The sequence below is a fragment of the Ambystoma mexicanum genome, chromosome 3p (genome assembly GCF_040938575.1).
Source record: "Ambystoma mexicanum isolate Mex_15411 chromosome 3p, UKY_AmexF1_1, whole genome shotgun sequence".
Classification (NCBI taxonomy): domain Eukaryota; kingdom Metazoa; phylum Chordata; class Amphibia; order Caudata; family Ambystomatidae; genus Ambystoma; species Ambystoma mexicanum.
In genome coordinates, this window is record NC_090925.1 from 890,415,454 (window position 1) to 890,440,561 (window position 25,108).

General features: G+C 50.3%; 1 protein-coding gene across 4 annotated transcripts in view; it reads right to left on the reverse strand.

Moving 5' to 3' along the window:
- Positions 1–25,108, reverse strand: part of CHD6 (chromodomain helicase DNA binding protein 6) — a 2,307,824-nt gene that overhangs the window by 66,064 nt on the left and 2,216,652 nt on the right. For 3 of the 4 annotated variants that reach the window (XM_069652122.1, XM_069652121.1, XM_069652124.1), the window contains exon 36: positions 8,867–8,971. The exons of the other annotated variant lie outside the window; for it this stretch is intronic. In XM_069652122.1, the coding sequence (XP_069508223.1) occupies positions 8,867–8,971 (105 nt within the window). The remainder of the gene's footprint in view (positions 1–8,866; positions 8,972–25,108) is intronic. 4 annotated transcript variants of the gene reach the window in all.

Consider the following 25,108-nt stretch of genomic DNA (forward strand, 5'->3'; position numbering starts at 1 on the left):
GGCCGGGCAGTAAGGAGTGAACCCTGAGGGGCAGGGCCGCCGAATGTAGAAGTTTGCAGAGGGCTGTAGAGGGCTGCTAGGCCGAGGACCCAGCGGGGAAAAAGGTAGGGGGTAGGCAGCGGAGCGTGATAAGCTGCAAGTAGGAAGCCCATAGGACGAGGGCTGTTGGCAGCCGGAGAAAGGTAGGCTGTAGAGCAGGGAGCCCAGAGGACAAGGGCTACGGCAGCCGGAGTGAGGAAGGCTGCAGAGCAGGGAGCCCAGAGGACAAGGGCAAAGGCAGCCGGAGAGAGGCAGGCTGCAGAGCAGGGAGCCCTGAGGACAAGGGCTAAGGCAGCCGGTATGAGATAGGCTGCAAAGCAGGGAGCCCAGAGGACAAGGGCAAAGGCAGCCGGAGAGAGGCAGGCTGCAGAGCAGGGAGCCCTGAGGACAAGGACTAAGGCAGCCGGTGTGAGATAGGCTGCAAAGCAGGGAGCCCAGAGGACAAGGGCAAAGGCAGCCAGAGAGAGGCAGGCTGCAGAGCAGGGAGCCCTGAGGACAAGGGCTAAGGCTGGAAAGCTGCAGAGCGTGATACGCTGCAATGTGGAGAGCCCGGCAGGGCAAGGGCGGAGACTGGAAGGCAATGACTGGATGCAGCAGGGTGGAGCAAGCAACAAGGCAGGGAGCCCAAAAGGCTAGGGCTGTAGGCAGCAGGGTGTAACAAGCTGCAAGGCAGGGTCCAAGCAGGAGAGAGGGTAAACAGCATACAAGGATCCGAAGACACTCGCGAAAGGTGGAGGAAGGACTCTCAATGCAAGAGGCTGAGCCACTGCAGACAGCAGCCTTATATACTGCCTAGCCCAGCACAGAGGCAGGCCAATTGGTTTCACCTGGCGAATCACACCTGTAGGCAATCGGCCACCTCCCTTTCTGTTCCTGGGCTGGTGGAAGCAGGACCAGACTCTAAGGCTTCTGGGGGGTGTAGTTCCATAGAAATCCAATAGGAACGGCCAGGAAACAATGCTTGCGGCCAGGTGCATTATGGTATGCGTAGTTAGTTGACAATAATCATTAAGTAGCAAAGTCCAAATGGAGCAAAAATGGATGTGCCCATGGCGCAGGCATGACAGACGAGGAGTGGGCCGCCTTAGGGTAGGCCGAGGAGCTGCCGCCGAATCCTTTGGAGGCACCTTGCTTGCCTCCGGAGTTCCAAAAGGGCGGCCGCTGCTGCTGCAGAACTCCCAAGGCCTGAGCCGTCTCCATGTCGGTCTTGATGGCCTGCAGCGACTCATTCACAGTCTTTCCAAACAGATTGTTCCCGTCGAAGGGCATGTCCAAAACCTTGGCTTGCACGTCCTGGCGGAAATCTGTCGCCTTGAGCCACCCCCGCCGTCAAAGGCAAACGCTGTTGCCCAACTGGCGGAAACCGGTGTCGGCAATGTCCGTGGCCACAGTTATGGTGTGGTCCGACACCACCTCACCCTCCTGTAGGATCGCCAGGGCCTCTGCCCTCTTGTCGTCCGGCAGGAAGTCCAACAGGGGGGCGATCTTGTACCACAATAACCTGTCGTAGCGAGCCACAATCGCTAGGGCGTTGGGCGCCTTAATCGTCGTCGCCGCCGAGGACGAGTTGACTCGTCCCACAGCGTCCAGCTTCTTTCCCTCGCTATCCAGTGGGGAAGTTGAATATGAAGCCGATGCCCCCCCCGTTTTCTTCTTGGCTGCCGCTAAGACGACCGAATCCGGGGTCGGCTGCGCCCTAAGGCACAATGGGGCGGTGTCGGGGACCCAATACTTCTTCTCGTACCGGTCCCTCTTGGCAGGTGTCATGGACGGGTTCTTGAGGAGGGCAAGTCCCTCGTCCCAGATGTCATCCAGCAACGGCACCGCGAGGACCGTCTTCCTTTTGGCCTTGCGCCGTTGGTAGAGGAAGCCTTCCTTCTTCTTCTCCTCAGGGCAGAGTTGAAAAAGCTTGGATGCCCTGGCAATCATGGCGTGGAAGGAGCCAATCTCGTCGGGCGGGGACGCCCAAGGAATCGGAGACGGGAGGCCAGTCCCGTCGTCACCGCGGTCGTCATCCGTCCCTGTCGTGGCCGTGTCCGTTCCCGTGTCGTCCCTCAGGATCGGGGAAGGCGACAAAGGCTGAGAAGGCCGTGAGGGCTGAAGGGGCACTGGATGAATTCTCCTCCTCTTGTTCGGAGGGCTTCCCGACGGACCCTGTACAGCTGGGTCATCCGTCGGGGGTAGGGGCAGTCTCGTCCTTATCTCCATGCATAAGGCTTGGATTGCTGTCAAAATGGCCACCGAGTTGTCCTGAGGCTCGGGTTGCGATGTGTGTGCCGGGAGCGACTGTTGTTCCTCCACGGGAACCTCGTCGTCGTTGCCACCCTCGCTCTCGTCGTCCTCCTCGGGATTCCTCCCGTGGAGCTGGGCCTCTTCCAAATTCTCAGTCAGTTCCTCCTCGGAGGTTGTGTCCGTGACGGCCACCGCTCCCCCTCTTTTTCCAAGGGGGTCTTCTTGATGGGCCTAAAAGAGGATTCCCTCCGCGGAGGCAGGGAAACTCTGGGCCCCGAGGTCGTCTCCACTGGGATAGCCTCCACAGGCTTCGCCACTCCCTCGATAGAGGCCTTTTCCGGGTGAATCAAGGCCTTCACCACCTTCGGCGCGCTTGAGGCCTTCACCTTAGGGGGAGGGTCACCGCCTCGCTCCCCCTTGGCCGGTTCCTCCTAGATCGTCCGGGGCCTCTCCAGAAGCTTAGCCGGGTTCTCGGATTTTCTCTTCCCTTAGCCAGAGCGTTGGCTCACGGTTGATGGTGTCGGTGAAGGTGCGCCCTGCCTGACAGCAGAGGAGCCCGACCGTTCGGCGCTCCCAGTGCACGCGGACTCGCAGTGCTTTGCCTTCTGTTGGGCCCCCGTCGCCGGGACGCCCTCACAGGACTTAGAAGACCGCTCGGACTTCTTCTTCTACTTCTCACCTGCTGGGCTCTTGCCTTCGAGCCAGTTGGAGAGACGGGTCCGGCGATCCCTCATCGTCCGACCCGACATGTTTAAGCAAAACGCACAGTCCTTCTACACGTGCATTTTGGCCTCGTGGAGACAGTAAAGGCATTTCGAATGCTCATCCTCCTTGAACACATTTTGTAGGTTGCATCCAGGGCAGATCCTGAACAGTTTGCCGGGAGTCGAGCTTCCCTTCTCCTGGGCCATGTTCTTCTCGTCCACAAGGTAGGCCTCAGAACCTTCTGGAATCCTCCAAGAAGCGTACCTCGACGAAAACCTCACCCTTGAGGGGCGTAGATAAATCCGAAATGGGTCCCCATTGATCCGAAGTAGAAACGGTGGAGCTTGAGGCTCGATTAAACCGAAAAATGAGATAAATCTCTTTGAAAAAGCGCAAAACGCAGTAAAAGCTCGAGAGCTATAGCACGAGGACTCCCAACATTTGAGCGTGCGGTCAAAATCTGAGGATGGCTGCCAGGGGCGGGGCTTAGAGAGAGGGCAGTCATTGGCTGGGGGGCAGTATGACCCAGAGACCAGTGATTGGTTACTACTAAGAAAGATAGATCAGAAACAAAACTGATACTGATTTTTTCTTTACCGAGGATTCCCAGCCTGACGACGGGGAATATTCATGAGCATGTGAATCCATGCCAGACCCCATGCTGGAGAAAGATAGGCCTTTTCATTATTGTTTAATAAAACCAGGTGAAATGGCATCAGTGTGTCTGCGTCCTTCTTCTGACCCGCCAAAGGGCACAATGAGTTTTTGGGAAGAAATCTTGTCACGTATTAAAGTTGTCACAGGCCATCCTTTAGAGCTGAATCCCATAATGGTATTTCTACTGAGCAATGGATCCCATAATGCATATTCTCTACATACCACAAGGGGCATACCTAAGACCAATCTCCCGATTGTAGCAAGTGAAGAGATAGCTCAAAGTTGGAAACCAGTTGAATCAACATGCTGCACCTTTACTGTTTGGATAATAATAGAAATGGAAAAGATTTCTTCTACCGTGACTGATACAAGCAGGAAATTCTGGGCTGTCTGGGATTCCTTCCTAACATTTGTTAAAAAAAGAGGTTGACGATGTCCCATATTTCACCCACCCAGGAAGAGTCACCTTTCTGTCCGATCCTTTCCCACAAACAGTGATTAGCCGGTATAAGGAAGGCAGTTACAACTGCTATCTGCTGAAATGTAACTCACAGATTATTGATTAGGGTAGCATGCAAAACTGCTGAATCTCTGTACGCCTTCATAAGAAATATGATACTGTGGTTTGTTTCCAAAAACTAAACTGGACACTGACAGTAGCCGATGTATATAAGCTAGCTCTACATTTGAACTACACCCCTTTTAAGAGGGGGTCTCCAGGTTCAAACATTAACGTGCTATCTGCTTGATTTGTTTGAATCATGTTATCTGTACGCTAAACTTGCATCCTGAAAAAATGAAATAAAACGATATGTAAAAAACAGCAGCTTAGATCACTGAAAGTGGGCGCTGTGATAAATCTGAGGGCATTCACACATTTAGCCCTCGCAGGTAACCAAGGTAACCAAGAGGAAGACGAGGCTGGCAGATTCCGACCCTGGAGGTGGAGGTGGACTAGCAAAGGAGGATTACCTGGGCGGAGGGTCCTTGAGGATTGGAGAGAGGGTACCTGAAGGCGAGTCATGGTATCTCCCCACTTTCCTGATACTGACCTACCCTCCCTCTGCCCTCCTTTAGCCTTTACAGGCTATTGCCAATCTTATCTCATCCTCCCATGTAGTTTTCCTTTAAGTACTAAGAAGGGGAAGAGGCAACTAGGAGTAGTGCAGATTTCCTATTCTAAACAAACACCACTCTGGTACTGAGACAAAGAAGAGTGGTCTGAAGGCATGTGGGAATGAAGAGCAGGCACGTCACCCTAATAGACTCAAGGAGGGTCAGGCAACTGACGATACCCAATTTCACCTGCAGCCTGTTAGCAATAGAGTAGAGTATAAAACGTGCAATACAGAAGCAAATGGGAGAGGTGCAGTCGCAGTGTCATGAATAAAGCTTCAGGCTCAAGAAGATTTGTGGCCCCCTTTGTTGTTCGCAAGAGAAGCCGTGCTCCGACAGGTTCTGGCCCTTTAAGATGAGGATTACCAGGCGCATGGAAGTTGGCTTGGCAACGCTGGCGTCCTGTCATTTCTTCATTGCCCCGCCTCCGGCGTGCTGCTAGCGAGTTCACGTGATCACTATGCGCTCACGTGATTGTTTAAATAGCGCCGCCGGGAATCACTCGGTGTTTCTGAACTTCCTGGTTTCCAGTGGCGTTACTTTGTATCGTTGAATCTTGTGTACCTTCCCTCCCTTTCCCCGCCCATCTTGGAACTGCCTTCCTGTGTATCGGATTTCGGACTGTCCCTGGATATTGCCTGTCTCCTGCCTCCTTGGTGTTTGAACTTTGTTTGATCTATTCATTGTACTGCTCTGTCCTCGGAACGTCCACGGATTTCGAACTAGCCTACGTTTGTTTGCCTTCTGGATTGCTACGGAGTGCCTTTGAACTGCCTTGGTTTACGGATACTTTGAATTTTCGTTCTGGATCTTCCTTTTGGATTTGAAACTTTGTGTGTACTTTGAACTTAAGACTGCCAGTGAGTCCTGCTTAGGCGTCCTCGTTCCGTCGGGGTAGTTTCTGTTTGGATTCTCTGCATTCCTCTACGGACCCTCGAATCATCATTGCCTCAACTGCTCCAGTACAGCTTCCTTCACGGTAAGGGTGTCTTTTGAGTTTCCCTTTTTGTAATCATTAGCCTGTCAATTCCAGTAGCTAGCATTTATTGTTTCATTTTCTTATCCACAGGGGTAAACTGGTAGATTGGCTGGTTCATTTCTTTGGGTTTGACAGTGTTTAACTCAAAGGTCAGTGTTCCGTTATTCTTTGTTCACACTGTATTACTGTTACGGATTGCGGATAACTTACGTCACTTTCCTTCCAGTCGCTTCCAGTCTACCTATACTCCTGTGTCGGCGCACCTTATCCTGAGTACTGCAGCCATCCTGGTCTTCGTTTGGCATCCTATCTTTTGGCTACTAGATCGCACTGGTTGTTCACTTTCAGCCAGCGGGGTATAATAGTCAGAAGAATTCTTCGGCTACACTACGAGGGCAATATTGCCCTGACACGCAGAAGGAAAAGAAGACCGTAGAATTGACGTGCTGAGGAGCGAGAAGCTGACACGCCAATAAAGATCCTGAGAATCTTGCTGCAGTGACTTTGCAGGACAAGGAGCCCCTGTGAGGGAAGGCAGACAGCAGGCGCTGCTAGGGAGCAGAGCCAAGTACATATGCCGGCGTGTGAAGGGAGTACCCAGAGTACTGACAACTTGGTTTTCCCATTTGGGGAGAAGCCGCCGAACGGAGCTACAGAGACCTGATAACTGTCGGGAGACGCTAGGAACACTGGAGCACTCCAGGGACAATGGAATTGGTAACGGTCCACAGAAGTAGTGAAAACTATCTTTATTGAATACCAAACTGCCTTAAAGGTGTTGTTCAAATTAGTGCAACTTATAGTTACAGTTATTGAAAGTTGAAAGGAATGAAAGGTGCTATCCTGATGAATGCAACACATTACATTCCCTTAATCTTGAGCAGCAGGAAAGTCGTGGTTTGAGTGAAAGCAAGTAAATGATACATTTGTGAAATACTGAATGAAAAGAAAGCTGTTACTTGATTAGAATATGAAGTGCTAAAGACTGCATAAACATACTGGGACAATTAAATATATCAAGTAACCCAGAATAATGTGAAAATGAATAGTTGTCTTGAACATTGGAAGTGAACAACGGCTTTGGGCAAACTTCTGGTTGCGTGACCTGTGATGGGTGGACTGTGTGGTCTGGTAACTGTGCCTAGACCAGAAACCACTACATATTAGAAAAGCAGCAAAGAAGTGGGTCCTGGGTGAAGCTAACCAAAGAATGGATGAAACGAACCAGGAAGCAAGTTAACTGTTCAATGTAAATCTTGAGAAAGGGAACTGTGAGAACCAAAGAACTGGAGAGTGTTTATGGGGAAGGGAGTCCCAAGATCAAGGTGTTGCATTAACATTTGAACTTGGGGAAGGGAAACCCAAGACCTTCTTTTGATGCAAACTGTTACATCAGTGAACCTACAGAAGGTAACTTCATAACATGATCAAACTTCCTTGAAACAAAGTTATATTGGAGCTATATTGAACTTGAACAATTCTATTTGGTTGAGAACATTTCCCCACTAGATTTTGTTGTAGTTGTGAGGATAAGCATAGGGTTTGACAGACAGACTTTTGGTTTGGATTTATAGACACAGACTTTCCTTAGATTTGTTTAGGCTGGGAAAATCCCACCATAGCACATTGGGTTAGTTAGGCGTTACACCATCCTGATCATTAATAAGCTTTGTTTAGAAATATACATCTGTTTTCTTTGTCATCTCTCTTGATACCATGCCTGTCTCACAGCTCACAAGGGACAAATAAGTTACTGAAGATGGATTACAAGGGAGGGTTTAGCCTCTTAAGTGCGGAGGACATGTATGTTTTCCTATTTGCATAGACATGCATAATAGCCCAGCAGTTAAGGGGTTAGGGAATCTGGATTACAATTAAATCAACGTATAACCAGGATTCCAAAGAATAAGAGAGAAAGACAAAAAGTGACTTACTGTTCTTATTCCTACTGTCCTTTAGTACAACAGATTCTAAACAAGTGGTGTGTAAGTGGAAAGATTACAGTACTCATAACTCTGCCCTATATAGATCTGAGGAGAAACGCAGCTCGTATCACAACAATACAAATTTGGAGGTCAAAGGATCTACATTGTTTTACTCGCCCAGACCTATACCCACTGTTTCTTACAGAAAGACCATATTATTTATCAAACCCCATTTTACCTTCAAAACCTCATCTTTCTTCACTTTATTCCCGAAGGCATTATCTACCTGTACTGACTATTGAGCACCCAGCAATGGCCTACGCATGGTATGGATCTAGGTCCATAATGCTTCTCTGGTCGTTTCAGCACTAGATATATCTGCTGTTAAATTCAACATCAAAATTGGCTGCATTTTAGTATGACTGGTTCACATTTGGATTTTTTCTTTAATACTCCTCTACAGGTGTGTATCTTCCAATTTAATCCAATAGCACAACAAACAATGTAAAGCTGATACCGATGTGAACCATTCCAGACCAAGACTTCGAAGTTGACGGCCGTATTGCTAACTTCTGAGTTTACAACTTGGAATTCTCAGCTTAGTAACTAGATGGTAGTATTCTGCACAGCATGTGAACTGATAACAGAACCTGGCTGTAAAACGAATATTACTGCTATTATGTTACTAAAATACTAAAAAATATTTTGTTAACTAAGATGGAAACCAAAACCAGTAGAACAAAAGTAGCTTTCCCCGAGAGGAAAGGATCAATAGTGTTCTGGATTATTTAAGTAGGGGTTTAACTGTGACGATTTTAAAGACCTGGTACTTCCAATGAATCTACAGAAGACAAACAAAAAATACAGAGCTGGTACAAGGGATGACAGATACTACATGCAGAGAGAGAATGTCCCTTAAGAAAAATGTCTATAGGCCCAGATGATAATCAGAAACACTAACTTAAAGCGAGTACATCTTTTGTTGTTTTATTGTTATTTAAATACATTATATTTCACGATTATACTCTCAATCCAAAGAAACTCTCTCAATGTTGGAACATGGCAGAGGCCCGGGATGATAGCTTAAAAATGCATGCTGAGAGAGATGCTAACATTCTGATATGCATGACTTGACCATAGAATAGAAAATGACACATTTTAATTTCTTTTTCTTATAAACACCTTTAAACCACTGCTCTAAAAGCCAACTTACTGAAAGCCTAACAATGTCAGCCCAGTCTGCTGCAACAGCATACTCCAAGTTTGTATCAAGCCACCTTTGCAGTTCCTTCAATGCTGGTGCCATGGCTCCCCCTAACTATAAAACACATTAAAATGAGGACCTTGGTTACGTACAATGATACACATAATTGCACAAGACAGTTGTAAATCTACTTGCAGATAAACACATTGAACATTTACACATGTACAGATAAGGTTTAAGCTACTTACCTGTAACTATTGTTCTCCAGCATGGGTCTGGCATGGATTCACATGCTCATGAATATTCCCCGTCAGAATGGGAATCTTCAGTAAAAAAACAAAAGTTTCACTTTCACTTAATAACTATTTCTCCTCTAAACCAATCACTGTCCTCTGGGTTATACCGCCCCCATCCAATGACAGTCCTCTCCCTAAGCCCCTCCTCTGGCAGCCATCTTCAGATTTGGTAAGCACGTAAAGTGGGAGTATGGCCAAGAGGAGCCGCAGACGGGATGGAGGGAGGGTTTGCATGAGAATACATGCTATACCGATGCTGGAGAAGAACAAGTTACTTACCTTATCTGCTAACATTCTTTCGATGGGATGTTCCTCCGACGTATTCATCATCTATGACCGGTAATGACCACAGCTGTGCTGCTTCGGAACATTTTTCGGCGTAGGCATCCTGCGTCGATGACGTCGACACGTTGTCCCCCGAGGTCCTCCGTCGAGGGTCGACGTCACTGGATGTATATATAGGACGTACAGCGCCCGTAGCCTCAGTTGTAGTTTTTACCCCAGAAGGTGTGGCACCAATCTCCTGCCAGTATGACTGCAGAAAGCCTTGCGGAAACGTAAGCTGCAATCGCATAAGAAATTCTGTAGAGGGGCAGGCTGGGAGGGTACGAAGTGGAATACGTCGGAGGAACATCCCATCGAAAGAACGTTACCAGATAAGGTAAGTAACTTGTTCTTCGAGGGGATTGTGTCCTCCAACGTATTCCAGATCTATGACAGACTCCCAAAGCAGTACCAAGGTATGTAGGTGGGAAAATAATTTACACATTTAGAATATTAGAATGCCCAATCAAATTGCTGAATAGAGAACTGCCTTACCAAAGGCCAAATCCTGCCCATGGATGGAGTCCAAGGAATAGTGTCTCACTAAAGTATGGACAGAGGCCAATGTGGCTGCTTCGCAAATATTACAAATCAGACCTCCCCTCTAGAGTAGTGGAGGCAGCCACACCCCTAGTAGAGTGAGCCCGTAAGCCTAATGGAGGGTCCTTTGTTGCCAAATGGTAACACTCGGAGATCGTAAAAATGATCCATCTGGACAAGGTCTGCTTGGAAACCAACAAAGAGCTGATAGTCCACTCTGACCCGGGACATCCGTGAGAGATAGAAACTCAAACCTCTCCTAGGATCCAACCTATGGAGCCTCTCCTCTTCCTTACCAGGATGTGGAGGAGGATAAAATGCCGGAAGAATTACCTTCTGGCCCAAATGGAATTCCGACACAACCTTCGGAAGAAAAGAAGGCCGCACCCTGAGGACAACCCTGTATTTATGGAACACAGTGAAGGGTGGCTTGGCGGAAAGTGTCTGCAACTCACTCACTCTGCGAGCGGAAGTAACTGCAACTAAAAATACAGTATTAAAGGATAACAGTTGCAATGGACAAGAATGTAAGGGCTCAAACGGAGCTCCCATCAGGAACTTTAAAACTAAATTCAAATCCCATCCCGGCACCTGGAAAGGCGACGGTGGAAACACATTAGTTAGCCCTTTTAGAAACTGTGAAATCAAAGGAATCTTAAAATTAGAACATTCCTCAGACGAGCGCTTAAATATAGACAGCGCCGGCAGGTAACCCTTAATGGTGCCCACTTGCAGGCCCTTGTGGTCTAAGGAAAGCAAAAAAGACAAAACCAAAAGGAATGGAACATTGGAAAGGATCCACATTCTGTACCCTGCACCAGTCGCAGAACTTTCTCCAACGGCAACGGTACAGGGATTTCGTTGCGGGCCGTCTGGCCGAAAGCAACAACACCATCACGTCTTTGGGGAGGCCCCAATCCTTATACCTCAACCTTTCAGATACCAAGCCTGAAGGCTGAGAGACTTGACCTCTGGATGGAGAACCCGACCCCTCTCCCGTGAGGGCAGATCGTCTCGGTAGGGAAGACGGCGTGGAGGGCAGATGGACATGTCTAGAAGGTCCGGCTACCACACTCTCCTGACCCATGCCGGAGCAATGTGGATCATTCGGGAACCGAACCTCTGTAACCTCCTCAACACTTGCAGAATAACGGGGACTGGAGGAAACGCGTACAGCAGTGGGAAGGACCACTCCACTACGAACGCTTCCCCTAAGGCTCCTCTTGGAGGAAATTCCCGCGTGCAGAATCTTTCGCACTTACGGTTGGCACTGGTGGCGAAGAGATCCACTTGTGGGGTTCCCCAAAGGGCGAAGATCTCCAACAGAACTTCCTGTGCCAACTCTCACTTGTGAGAGACCGTGCTCTGCCTGCTCAGAGCGTCCGCCACCGCGTATTTGTCTCCGGCCAGATGAACTGCCGAGATTGAAATTTCCTGCTGGATGGCCCAGAACCAGAGCTGCATCGCCTCCCTGCACAATGGGAGTGACCCTGCCCCCCTTTTTTGTTGAGGTAGTGCATGGCCACTGTATTGTCCGTCATAATCAGGACATTCTTCCCCTGCGCAGACGGCAGAAAAGCCTTCAGGGCTAGCCTGACAGCCCGCAGCTCTAACAGATTGATGTGGAGCTTGGACTCCGACAAAGAACAACGGCTGTTGGCGGTCAACTCGTTGGCATGAGCTCCCCAACCCGTGATGGATGCGTCCGTCACGATCGTCAGCTCCGGCCACGGTTGCCAAAACTGAGCTCCCTTCATCAGATTTCCTTTGACAGCCCACCACAGAAGATCCTGGGCGACCGAGGGCGGAATCTGAACAGGATCCGACATCCTGCTGGAGAACTGCGACCACTGCATCTTGAGAGCCCACTGCAGAGATCTCATTCGTAGCCTGGCCTCTGGCACCAGGAAAATGCAGGATGCCATGAGGCCGAGCAACCTCAAGAACTCGAACGCCGGGAGACTCTAGGCACGTTGAAATTTGTCTACCATCGGTAGAATGTGCTGAGCCCTCACCTGGGGAGACGAACACAGCCCCAGGGATGTGTTGAGCACAGCTCCGATGTATTGGAGCCGCTGGGTAGGTGTCAAATGGGACTTCTTTAAATTGAGGGAGAAGCCTAGCTTGTGAAGGGAGTGGCAGGTGACGGACAGATGATCCAGGGCTTGCTCGGGAGAGTGCGCCCTTACCAACCAATCGTCGAGGTAGGAGTGGACGCGAATGCCCCCATTCCTGAGATACGCTGCCACGACCACCATCAGCTTGGTGAAGACCCTTGGGCGGAGGTCAATCCGAACGGCAGGACCCGAAACTGAAAATGCGAGTCGCCAACCGCGAACCTCGGGTACCTATCTGTGCTTGGGATGAATAGGCACATGAAAGTAAGCATCCTTGAGGTCGAGAGACACCAACCAATCCTGAAGTTGAAGGGCCTGGAGGACTTGAGAAAGAGTGACCATCTTGAACTTGTCCTTCCTGAGCAGCTTGTTCAACCGACAAGTCCATGATGGGTTTCAATCCCCAGTCCTTTTTCGGGATCAAAAAATAAGGGGAATACCATCCATTGTTCCTCTCCGCTACAGGCACCAGTTCTATGGCGCCTTTCTCCAGCAGGGATAGGATTTCCTGCGCAAGGAGCGGATCAGGACGCTTCAAAGAGAGCTTCCCCAGTGGGTTGTCGTGAGGCCTCTGCCTTAAGTGAAAACAGTAGCCGTGGGCTATGATCTCCAGAACCCACATATCTGAAGTAATGGCTCGCCATTCTCCAAGATGCTGCGCAAGTCTGCCCCCAAAGGCCGAACCATGGGACATGGCCTCATGACTGAGCGGATGCAGCTGCGGCAATGCCTGAGGGCAAAGAGGCAACTGCCTGAGTGGCCTGCTTTGCTGGGGCCGTAGCCGCCTGCACCACCAAACTCTCCGGAGTAGGGTGCATCGACAAGTAGCAGGAGTCACTACTGGCTGGGCGGTATTTTTTCGGAAGCGACTTACCAACTGCCGGGAGACTCTCCAGAGCAGTCCAAGCCGCCGCCACCCTTCTTTGCAAAGCCATGTGAAATGGCAACACCGGGTCAGTGGGTAGACCTTGGTCCAGGATGCCCGTCAGATCATCCTGATCAAAATCAACAGGTGGAGCAGACTGTCATGATGCCTACCCCCGGAGCGCCGCGCCAGGCCCAGCACCCCCGGGAGCAGGCATCACGCCCCCGGGTAAAAGCCCAGCGGCCCTTTATAGGGGCTCTTTGGACTCTGTCCTGGCGCCATTGGCGCCAGGCTCATGTTGGACATCAGTCCTGGCGCCATAAGCGCCAGGCTCATAAGGGGAAGTGTTTGGTGCACTTACCTGAAGCAGACCATGCTGCACACTCACCTGATGCAGACCATGCTGCATGAAGAACCAAGCCAAATGAGGCTTAGGAGGAACTATTTTTCTGATGGAACTATTTTGTTACTTGGGTGGGGCTGTGGAAAAATACTCACCTGGAACTTCTTCCAAAGCTATTTAAGCCACGCCCAGACAGCCACACGTGCTTCGCGTTGTTCTGCATCCCAGCAGCTGAACGCTCACCGTGTTTGCTCCTGCACCTGGACTCCAGCCACGCCCGCCTCGAACCTGGAACATCATAAGGGAAGAGAAAGGTGAAACCAAGAACTTATTCAACCTTCTTACCTGCATCCGGAACCTTCATGCCAGCATTCCTGAAGGAAGACTTCCATTTAAAAGCACCGCGTTGCTCGCTGCAGCGCCGCGCTTCATTCACCTGTTCCCGAGACGCCGCCCGGCTCCATCGCGGCTCTCAGCACCGGTCGCCACATCTCTGCACCTAGGGGAGAGAAGAAGAGACAAAAGGTGAGCAAGGGAACACAAGAGGAAAGCCGAATTTTCAGCCATATTACTTACCGGCTTTTCTTGGTGAACCATTCCACATCTCGGGTCGGCGCCGCATCTTTGGCAGGTACCGCACCCCAGCCCCTATGGGGAAAGGACAAAAGACATTATTGGGGAATTATAAAGACATTTAGAGGGGTCGCCCTCATCATTAACTCACCTGATTTTCCCACCGGCAATTTAATCCCTCAACGCATCGCCTTTGTTCTGCACCTGAAATAAAGGACAGAAAAGACAACATAAAAGGAGGCTCACACTTGAACTTTTGCATCTTCATACTTACGGCGTATTGCTCAGAAAAGTCAAGTGGATGTGCCAGCGCCATTCTGAAAACCAGTGAAGTAACTGGACGAACGCGCGCCCCTGCACCAGAAGCAGGATGGAGAGTTCATCCTTCCAAACCATAAGGTGAGCCTAAACCGGGGGTTTTGGAGGAATCAGAGAAGAACGAAGGGGGGAAGAGGGGAGGAAGCACACTATTCGGCAGACAGTTAATCCCCTTTCTCATCTGCAGAAGGATAATCCTACGGGCCCGACAAGCAAGATTTGGGGGTCCTGTTCAATCGGTGGTCCGAATTCTGCGCATCACGCTTGAAGAGGCCACAGCAACCCAGACCAGACCAGCGCCTCCGTGGGAGCCAGGTGAGCGTTACAGAACGCGAAGCCTTCCTACAAATTCCCACCCAGGCGCTATGGAAACTTCAGAGACTGACCAGTTGGCCCAACTACTGGGGGAATTACGGGCCGAAGTACACGCCGCTCGTCAAGAAACTAATGCTCTCAGGAGGGAAGTGATTGTAACAAAGGAAAGAGCTGATGACCTGGCTAGACAGCTTTTGCAAGGTCAAGCTGGACAAACCCCTTTACCCGGTTCCGGAGGGAACCCCGCTCCTGTGCTTTCCAGTAACCCGGTGCAGATAAATCTACCTGGAAACATGTCGCTGGCCCCACCCGAACGCTTTGCTGGGGACCCCAAACGATTCGCCGTATTCATGAATCAGTGTCGTTTGCATTTCCTGTGCAGACCTGGGGCCTTCCCTAATGACCAGACCAAGGTAGCCTTTGTATTGTCATATCTCAGCGGCAGTGCTGCCGATTGGTCAGTTCCACTGGTAACTCAAGATGACCCGATTCTTCGTGATTTTCAAGGATTTCAAGCAAGCATGGAAAGGTTATTTGCTCGTCACTCCCAGGGGCAGGCTCTAGATGACGAACTTATATCTCTGCGACAGGGCAATCAAGACCTCCTTTCCTACATTGCAACCTTTAATAGACTAATTGTGGAAACTGGGTGGCCAGTAGATAAAAGAATCACGTTATTTTATCGAGGTCTATGTGGAGAACTTAAAGATGTCCTGGCCCAAGTTGTAAATCCGCCCCAAGAATGCTCAGAATATATAGACTTAGTGGTCCAATTGGATCACAGACTGCAAAACAGAAAAGCTGATCGGTCCAAGTTTGAGACCCGGGTGTTAGTCAAGACCCACGCTAACCTCAGGAGGGCTGAAGCCTCTGAGCCAATGCAAATCGGAGGAGTTAAAGGACCTTTAACGCAAAAGGTACGTGAAAGAAGACGGCAGATGCACTTATGTCTTTATTGTGGATCCTCTGGACACTTTCTACGAGATTGCCCGGCAAGGCCGCCCAGGAAGGTGGTAGGAGCCGCTGATAAAATCCATGAAACCTCTATCGGGAAACGACCCCGCCCGACAAGCGTAGGGGTCCACTTGCCGAGCTTGAAAACGAACTCTCAGACCTCGCATTTCACGGTGCCAATGGTCCCCGTAGATCCGGAACAGCCTAAGCGGTTGCATGCAATAAAGGCATACATCGATAGTGGGGCTATAGGAAACTGCGTGAATCGTGAATTGGTCTCCAGGATTAACCTTCCCCTGCGTCTTAAAACCAGCAAACATGTCATCACCACAGTTGATGGAACCGAAATTGCCTCGGGACCGGTAACACATTCCACAGCCGAGGTGACACTTGTAGGTCCGGACGGCCATCGGGAGGCAGTTGTGTTTGATGTAATCAAGGCTCCACAGTTTCAGGTTATTCTCAGAATCCCTTGGTTAGAGACACATAATCCTCGAATTGATTGGCGAGCGAAGAGAATAACCTTTCCGGAGTGTGCACGAACCTGCTACCCAGAAAATCTGAAGATCAGTCTAGCATCAGTAACCTCTGTCTCCATGCAACTACCTCCGGAATACCAAGACTTTCAGGACGTCTTCCAAAAGGAACAGGCCAACACGTTACCTCCTCACGGATCGTACGATTGCCAAATCGATCTGGTGCCCGGTGCACAACCCCCTTGTAGCAGGAGTTATGCCCTTAATGAGCCGGAGAATCTGCATTTGAGACAATATTTAGACCAATACCTAGCCAATGGTTTCATTCGCCCGTCAAAGTCTCCGGCATCCTCGGCTTTGTTCTTCGTGCCAAAAAAAGAAGGCGACCTTAGAACATGTATCGATTACCGCACATTGAACCAGATAACTGTTAAAAATCGTTACCCTCTGACTTTGATCCCTGAACTCCTTGACCAGGTGAAGGACGCTTACATATACACCAAGTTAGATCTCCGGGGGGCTTATCATCTGGTACGAGTAAAAGAAGGCGACGAATGGAAAACGGGCTTCCGTACAAAATATGGACTATTCGAATACCAGGTGATGCCTTTCGGGTTGTGCAACGCGCCTGCTGCCTGCCAATTCTTCATGAACAATGTCCTTCGGGAACTCATCGATGTCTGTGTTGTCGTGTATATCAATGACATTCTGGTGTACTCCTCTTTGGAATCTGATCACAGAAAACATGTCAGGGCCGTCCTTGAGAAATTGCGCCAGCACAAACTGTTTGCAAAGCTGGAAAAATGCGTTTTCCATACGACCGAGGTTGAGTTTCTTGGATTCATCCTGACACCTAAAGGGGTCCGAATGGACTCACGGAAAGTGGATGCCATCCTCAAATGGCCATCACCTAGTTTGGTGAAAGGTGTCCAAAGCATGCTTGGTTTTGACAATTTTTATCGCAGGTTTATCCCGGAATGTTCACGGGTGGTGCAACCCATCACTGCACTCTTGCGGAAGAATAAACATTTTGAATGGACCGAGGAAGCTGAACAGGCCTTTCAGGAATTAAAAGCTAAATTTACGTCCGCACCTATTTTGAAACACCCGCGTCCTGATCTCCCATATATAGTCGAAACTGACGCATCCAGCTTAGCCATGGGAGGTGTCCTATCTCAAAGAGACCCCGAAACCAACCAACTGCACCCAGTAGCATTTTGGTCCAGAAAGTTCTCGCCGCCGGAGATAAATTATGCAATCACTGATAAGGAATTATTAGCCATTAAGTCCGCCTTTAAGGCTTGGCGCCATTATCTTCTTGGCACCAGGCATACCATCACCGTGATCATTGATCACCGAAATTTACAATATTTAAAAACTGCCAAGGCTCAGTTCTTCACAACAGCTCCGATGGGCTTTATTCTTTGCTGAGTTCGATTTTGTAATCACCTACCGTCCCGGCTGTAAGAATGGCAAAGCAGACGCGCTATCTCGAATTGGAATGGGAGAAATGGACACAAACTCAGAACCTGTGCCGATAATTCCCGAACAAACAATCTTGGGGATAACCACTTTACAAACCCTTGAAGACATTCAAGCACGGTTAAACTATTCCTGGACTCTTCAGCCTTGCAGGATTGGATCAAGAGGGGATCTGCCTTTTCAATCAACGATGGCTTACCTTACTTCCAAGGACGTTTATTTTTGCCAGAAAAGGAATTGCAAGAACTGGTTATTTCCCGTCATCACGATACTGTGATGGAAGGACATCCTGGCATTGCCAAAACAGAGTAAAAAATTAAACGACAATTCTGGTGGCCGTCCTGGCGAAAGGATATTAAATCTTTCGTGATGTCCTGTGGAGTTTGCGCCCAAAACAAAGGTCAAAAAACAAAACCCGCCGGTCTTCTTCAACCCTTAGACATTCCACCAGCACCTTGGCACACCTTGTCACTAGATTTTATCACGGACCTGCCCTCTTGTAATGGATACAAAACTATTCTGGTTGTGGTGGATTTATTTTCCAAAATGGCCCATTTTATTCCGTTGAAAGGATTACCTTCAGCTTTTGTTCTTGCCAAGGAATTCCTAGAAAATATCATCCGTCTGCATGGATTCCCGTCCATACTAACCTCCGATCGGGGAAGCCAGTTTATTTCTCATTTTTGGAAAAAGTGTTGTCAACTGGCACAAATCGACGTAAGACTCAACCAGCCACCACCCACAGACCGATGGTCAAACGGAGAGAACAAACCAGACCCTTGAACAATATCTACGATGTATGTTACACCAATCGGAGGGTAACTGGAAGGATATTTTATGGGTGGCTGAATATGCATACAATAACTCGATACACTCTGGAACTGGTCCGAGCCCCTTTTATACCCTATATGGACATCACCCTCGTACTTCAGACTTGGACTCACCTTTGAGCCTCGAAATGCCCGCAGTGGACCATTTACATTCTACGATTACTCAAGCCTTCAAGGATGCTACTGCATACTTACAACATGCGAAAGGGAAATACAAAAAGAATGCGGATCTGCATCGAAAGGAGGCGCCTCCATACCAAATAGGGGATCAAGTACTACCAAACACTTATCGCTCAAGGGATCTCGGACTTTTAATCCAAGGTATTTAGGCCCTTACTCGATCAAAGCTATAATTAACCCAGTGGCAGTCAAGCTAGATCTACCAGCTAACATGCGGATTCATCCCGTTTTTCATGTGTCGCTTTTGAAACCAGTGCAACCAGGAACCAGATTAATAAAGCCACCAGAACCAGTCCAGATAGATGGGGAGCCTGAATTCGAGGTGAAGAACATTTTGGACTCTAAAATCTCAAAATCAAAACTTTTCTATCGAATTGATTGGAAGGGGTACGGGCCTCAGGAAAGATCTTGGGAACCCAGCGACCACGTACATGCACCTCGGCTAGTAAAAAGGTTCCATCGGAATTTCCCGAACAAGCCGAAACCTCCTGGGGAAAAGACCTTGGGAGGGGCCTTGGGGGGGTGGGGGGGAGTGCTGTCATGATGCCTACCCACGGAGCACCAGGCCAGGCCCAGCACCCCCGGGAGCAGGCATCACGCCCCCGGGTAAAAGCCCAGCAGCCCTTTATAGGGGCACTTTGGACTCTGTCCTGGCGCCGTTGGCGCCAGGCTCATGTTGGACATCAGTCCTGGCGCCATAAGCGCCAGGCTCATAAGGGGAAGTGTTTGGTGCACTTACCTGAAGCAGACCATGCTGCACACTCACCTGATGCAGACCATGCTGCATGAAGAACCAAGCCAAATGAGGCTTAGGAGGAACTATTTTTCTGATGGAACTATTTTGTTACTTGGGTGGGGCGGTGGAAGAATAATCACCTGGAACTTCTTCCAAAGCTATTTAAGCCACGCCCGGACAGCCACACGTGCTTCGCGTTGTTCTGCATCCCAGCAGCTGAACGCTCACCGTGTCTGCTCCTGCACCTGGACTCCAGCCACGCCCACCTCGAACCTGGAACATCATAAGAGAAGAGAAAGGTGAAACCAAGAACTTATTCAACCTTCTTACCTGCATCCGGAATCTTCACACCAGCATTCCAGAAGGAAGACTTCCATTTAAAAGCACCGCGTTGCTCGCTGCAGCGCCGCGCTTCATTCACCTGTTCCCGAGACGCCGCCCGGCTCCATCGCGGCTCTCAGCACCGGTCGCCACATCTCTGCACCTAGGGGAGAGAAGAAGAGACAAAAGGTGAGCAAGGGAACACAAGAGGAAAGCCGAATTTTCAGCCATATTACTTACCGGCTTTTCTTGGTGAACCATTCCACATCTCGGGTCGGCGCCGCATCTTTGGCAGGTACTGCACCCTGCCCCTATGGGGAAAGGACAAAAGACATTATTGGGGAATTATAAAGACATTTAGAGGGGTCTCCCTCATCATTAACTCACCTGATTTTACCACGGGCAATTTAACCCCTCAACGCATCGCCTTTGTTCTGCACCTGATATAAAGGACAGAAAAGACAACATAAAAGGAGGCTCACACTTGAACTTTTGCATCTTCATACTTACGGCGTATTGCTCAGAAAAGTCAAGTGGATGTGCCAGCGCCATTCTGAAAACCAGTGAAGTAACTGGACGAACGCGCGCCCCTGCACCAGAAGCAGGATGGAGAATTCATCCTTCCAAACCATAAGGTGAGCCTAAACCGGGGGTTTTGGAGGAATCAGATAAGAGCGAAGGGGGGAAGAGGGGAGCAAGCACACTATTCGGCAGACAGTTAATCCCCTTTCTCATCTGCAGAAGGATAATCCTACGGGCCCGACAAGCAAGATTTGGGGGTCCTGTTCAATCGGTGGTCCGAATTCTGCGCATCACGCTTGAAGAGGCCACAGCAACCCAGACCAGACCAGCGCCTCCGTGGGAGCCAGGTGAGCGTTACACAGACCACCCCAAGTATTCAGTAGTAACCCTGGACATGAGACACCTATAGGAGGATTCGGCATGTGTTCCCGGCTCAGGCCTGCCAAACTCCACGTCTGGAGAGGTGTCAAGACCACTGGCATCATGCAAGGACTGACGGAGTTCTTCCATTTGATTGTGACCAGACAAAAGGTCATCAGGGACATAAGGAGGCACAACCATCTCCTCATCAGACCCTTCATCGACCTCTGAAATATAATCCAAAGGTTGGAACAAATCCAATCTGGGTGGAGGAACAGAGAAGGGCTCAACTTCGGGGTAGAAGACGACGAAGACATCGCTTTCTAAGTAGAAGAATCGTGCGTGCCGAAATTCCGAAGCAAACACGTTTTTTGGAAAAAACGGAACAACTGAGGCTACGGGCGGCGTGCGTCCTATATATAATATACAGTGACGTCGACCCTCGACAGAGGCCCTCGAGGGACAATGTGTCGACGTCATCGACCCAGGACGCCTACGCCGAAACATATTCCAAAGCAGCTTAGCTGTGGTCATTACCTGTCACAGATGTGGAATACGTCGGAGGACACAATCCCCTCGAACAATAGTTACAGGTATGTAACTTAAACCTTCTTCAGCATTGGGGTCCGGCATGGATTCGCATGCTCATGAATAACTAATACATAGCAGTACAACATTACGCAACCACGGGAGGTGGCGAGGCTCAACAGAAACAATACATTCTTACTTCCGGAACAGTCTCACCTCAAGCTAACAGGTTGCGTAGCACTGCTTGGCCAACTCTGGACTCTTCCCTGGAATCCCTGTCGACGCAGTAGAACTTCGTGAAGGTGTGCGTGGACCTCCATGTAGCAGCCCTGTAGATGTCCAGCAGGGGCACACCAGACAGGAACGCCGTGGTCACAGCCATCGCTCAGGTGGAGTGAGCTCTCGGACGGCCGGTTCGCCAACCGATGACAGTGCATGATGCAGCCGGAGAGCCACCTTGAAATGGAAGCCTTGGACAAGGCCTTCCTATGGTTCACAGGACCAAAGTTCACAAACAGCTGTGAGGTCTTCTGAAAACTCTGTGTGTCACGTAGAACTTTGGGAAAAAAAACAGTTAAAACCAAAGGCTCGTTGAAGTGGAATTCCGACTGTACATTCGGCATGCAAGAGGGGTGCGTACGCAGCACCACCCCTGAATCATGGAAAGTCATGTACGGTTGCTGGCAGCATAAGGCGTGGATCTCACCTAACCTTCTAGCAGAGGTGATGGCCACCAGGAAAGCCATTTTCCACAAGAGGAACTTTAGAGGGGCCTGATGCATAGGCTCGAAGGGAGCCCCCCCATGAGCCTTGTCAGAACCACGTTGAGTTGCCACGCTGGGGCAGGAGCCTTCACCGGCGGGAAAGTTCAAGAAAGTCCTTTGAGAAAATCCTTTACAAGTCGATGGGACCAAAGTGAAGATCTTCCTTGAGACCTGGTGTAGCGGAAAAAAGCCGCCAGATGTACCTTGAAAGAGGCGAGCGCCAGTCTGGCCTTGGCCAAGGATAGCAAGTATGGAAGGACCTGCAGGCCTGTGACCCTCAGAGGGGTAATCTTCTGAGATCAGCAACACGTAACGAAACGCTTCCACTTGAGACCGTAGCACTTCAAAGTTGACGATGCCCTGGCCTTGGCGAGGAACTCACTGCAGTCCGCAGGCAACTCATTTCCTCCAAACTCTAGGGCTGCAGGAGCCAAGCCCTCACATTCATCGATCCTGGATCTTGATGAAGGATTGCACCTGGTGAGAAAATCCGGATCCCCTGGTAGCTTGACTGGCGGCGACGCTGACAATGTCTGGATACCAAATCTGCCTCGGCCACGCCAGGGCGATGAGTATCATCTTGCATGGAGACTGTCCGAGTGTGTTGATGACTCTTAGCAGGAGAGGGAACGGGGGAACGCATACAGGAACAGCCCTTCCCAAGGGAAGGAGAACGCGTCCCCCAGGTTCCTCGGCTGGTGGAACCTGCTGGCAAACATCTGGCACTTGGAGTTTGCTGCTGTCGCAAACAGATCTATCTGGAGCCTGCCCCACTTAACGAACAGGCGGTCCACCTGATCCTGACTAAGCTCCCACTCTTGGCAGGAGTGTAGCTCTTTGCTGAGGGAGTCTGCAATGGTGATCTGGACTCCCGCCAGGTGGAGGGGAATGAGGAACATCCCATGTCTGACAGCCCAGCGCCACAAGTCCTGCGCTTCTTTGTAGAGAGCTGGGGATCGAGTGCCCCCCTGCTTCCTGATGTAGAACATGTTGGTGGTGTTGTCCGTAAAGATCCTCAACACCTTGCCTTTCAGAGATGGTAGGAGCGACTTGAGGGCCCAGAACACTGCTCATAGCTCCAGGATGTTGATGTGAAGATACTTCTCCTCCGGCAGCCACAGGCCTCTGGCGTGCAGATGTCTGGTGTGTGCTCCCATCCCTCTAGGGGGGCATCTGTGGTGACTGTCTCCTGGTATGGTAGGCTTTGAAATCCTGTGCCTTGGGCAATGTTTGAGCGAACCCCTACCATACTATCGCCCGACGGGACTAGTCGTTGAGCGGGATCTTGTCTGTGAAGCTTCCAGACACCTGTATCCAACAGACGTCTAGAAATTCCTGAAGGGGTTGCATTTGCATCCTGAAGAGGTAGATGCAGGATGACATCTTGCCCAGTAACGACTTGATGGTCTGCACTGTGGCCGTCTTCATCAATGACAGCGTTGCACCTTTCCTAGAATGGCTGCTATCCTCTCCTTCGAGGGCGACACCAGGCAAGACACTGTATTGGCGGCTAGGAACAGCGTGTTCTGTGATGTCGTTAAGCAGGACTTTGGATAGTTGACAGAGAATCCCAGATCCGTTATTAGGCGGAAGGTCGCGAATCAGCCAGTCGTGCAGGTACAGGTGTATGCCCTGTAGTGGGCCGCCACTTGTGCCAGGCCTTTCGTGAACACTCTGGGGGCCTACTTCAAGCTGAAAGGTAGGGCCTTGAACTGGTAGTGCTGTCCCTGCACCACAAAACATCGAAACTTTTGATGCTTCTTGTGAATGGGGACATGGAAGTAGGCATCGTCCAGGTCCAACAATGTCAAGAAGTCTCCTCTTTCCAGTTGGCCGAGCACGTGTTGCAACGTGACCATCCTGAAAATTTTGGGACTTTATGTATTTGTTCAGATGCCGTAGGTCTAGGATGGGCCTCCATCCCCCTGTCTTCTTTCTGACCAGAAAGTATATGGAATAGACTCTGGAGCCCTGGAGCCATTGGGGAACTAGCTCTATTGCTCCTTTTCACAGCATGGCCCATACCTCTTCCTGACGGGTAACCAGTGATCCACGGACACCTGTGTTCAAACTCCAGGGTGTATCCTTGGGTGAGAGCATCCAGCACCCATCTGTTGGTGGCTATCTTTCTCCACTCGCTGACGAACCTCGTGGGGCCCGACGTCCCGGCCGGTTCAGGCTTGTTTCGGCGTCGGCATCCTGCCCAGACGGCGACGCTGTCCTCTGCTACCGTAGGCCTGGGAACAGCCTCTGTAGGCTTCCTGGGTTGTGGATCTAGAAGGCTGTCGGTAAGATGTTGAGAAATCTCTGGAAGACCTGCTTGACTTTTCCCCTGGAGCGAAAAGAGGAGTGGTGCTGCTGGAGAGTGTCCAGGCAACGTGCCGTCTCCGAATCCGCTTTATTGGCCTGGAGCAACCCGTCAATGACCTTCTCAAACAGATTCTCTCAGTCGAAGGGCATATCCAGCACCTTCGCCTGGACCTCCTGACAGAAATTCGTGGCTTTAATCCAACCTTGGCGACAAAGGCAGACTCCGTTCTCCATTTGTCGGAACCCCGTGCTGGCGACTTCCAATGCCACTGTGATGGCATGATCAGGCGCCACTTCCCCTTCCTGGAAGCCTCCATCTTCTTATCATCAGGGAGGAACTCCAGAATCGGCCCCAGCTTGTACCACAACTCCCTGTCGTACCTGGCCAGGATCGCCAGTGGATTGGCTACCTTGATAGTGGACGCTACAGTGTAAATCACCTTCTTTCCCATAGCGTCCATCCTTTTCCCCTCACTGTCCGGGAGGGACCGAAGACGACGGGGACATGTTGGCCGACCATTTCCCTGTGGCGATCGATACCACCGAATCCGGCGATGGCTGCGACCTCAGGCACTTGCGTGCAGAGTCCGGCACCCTATATTTCTGCTCCAGCCTATCCCGTTTGGCTGGAGCCATGCAAGGTTTCTTGATGAGCTCCAGGCCCTCATCCCAAATATTATCCAAAAGGGGCACCGCCATGATAGTCTTACTCTTGGCCTCGCGCCTGTGGTATAGCACCAACCGGAATAGCTCGTAGGCGTTGGAGATCATGGAGTGGAACGATCCATCTCATCTGGTGGGGACACCCTATGTGGAGCATCCAAATGTGGAGATTTACCGTCCGCTGCGACGATATCCTCATCATCATCCGTTGTCGTGGACGTATCCGTCCCCGTGTCTGGGTCTGCTGGGGGAGAAGTGACCTGATGCGTTGTTAGAGGTTTAAATGGGGGCATTGGATGATGCTTCCTCTTCTTTGCTGGTGGCTGATCAGGGACCTGGGGGATCACAGGTACCAGAGCCGCAGGCATCCACATCTGGATATCTGACACCAAGCTGTTTAGATTCGACAGAATATCCAAGGAAATGTCCCTCGG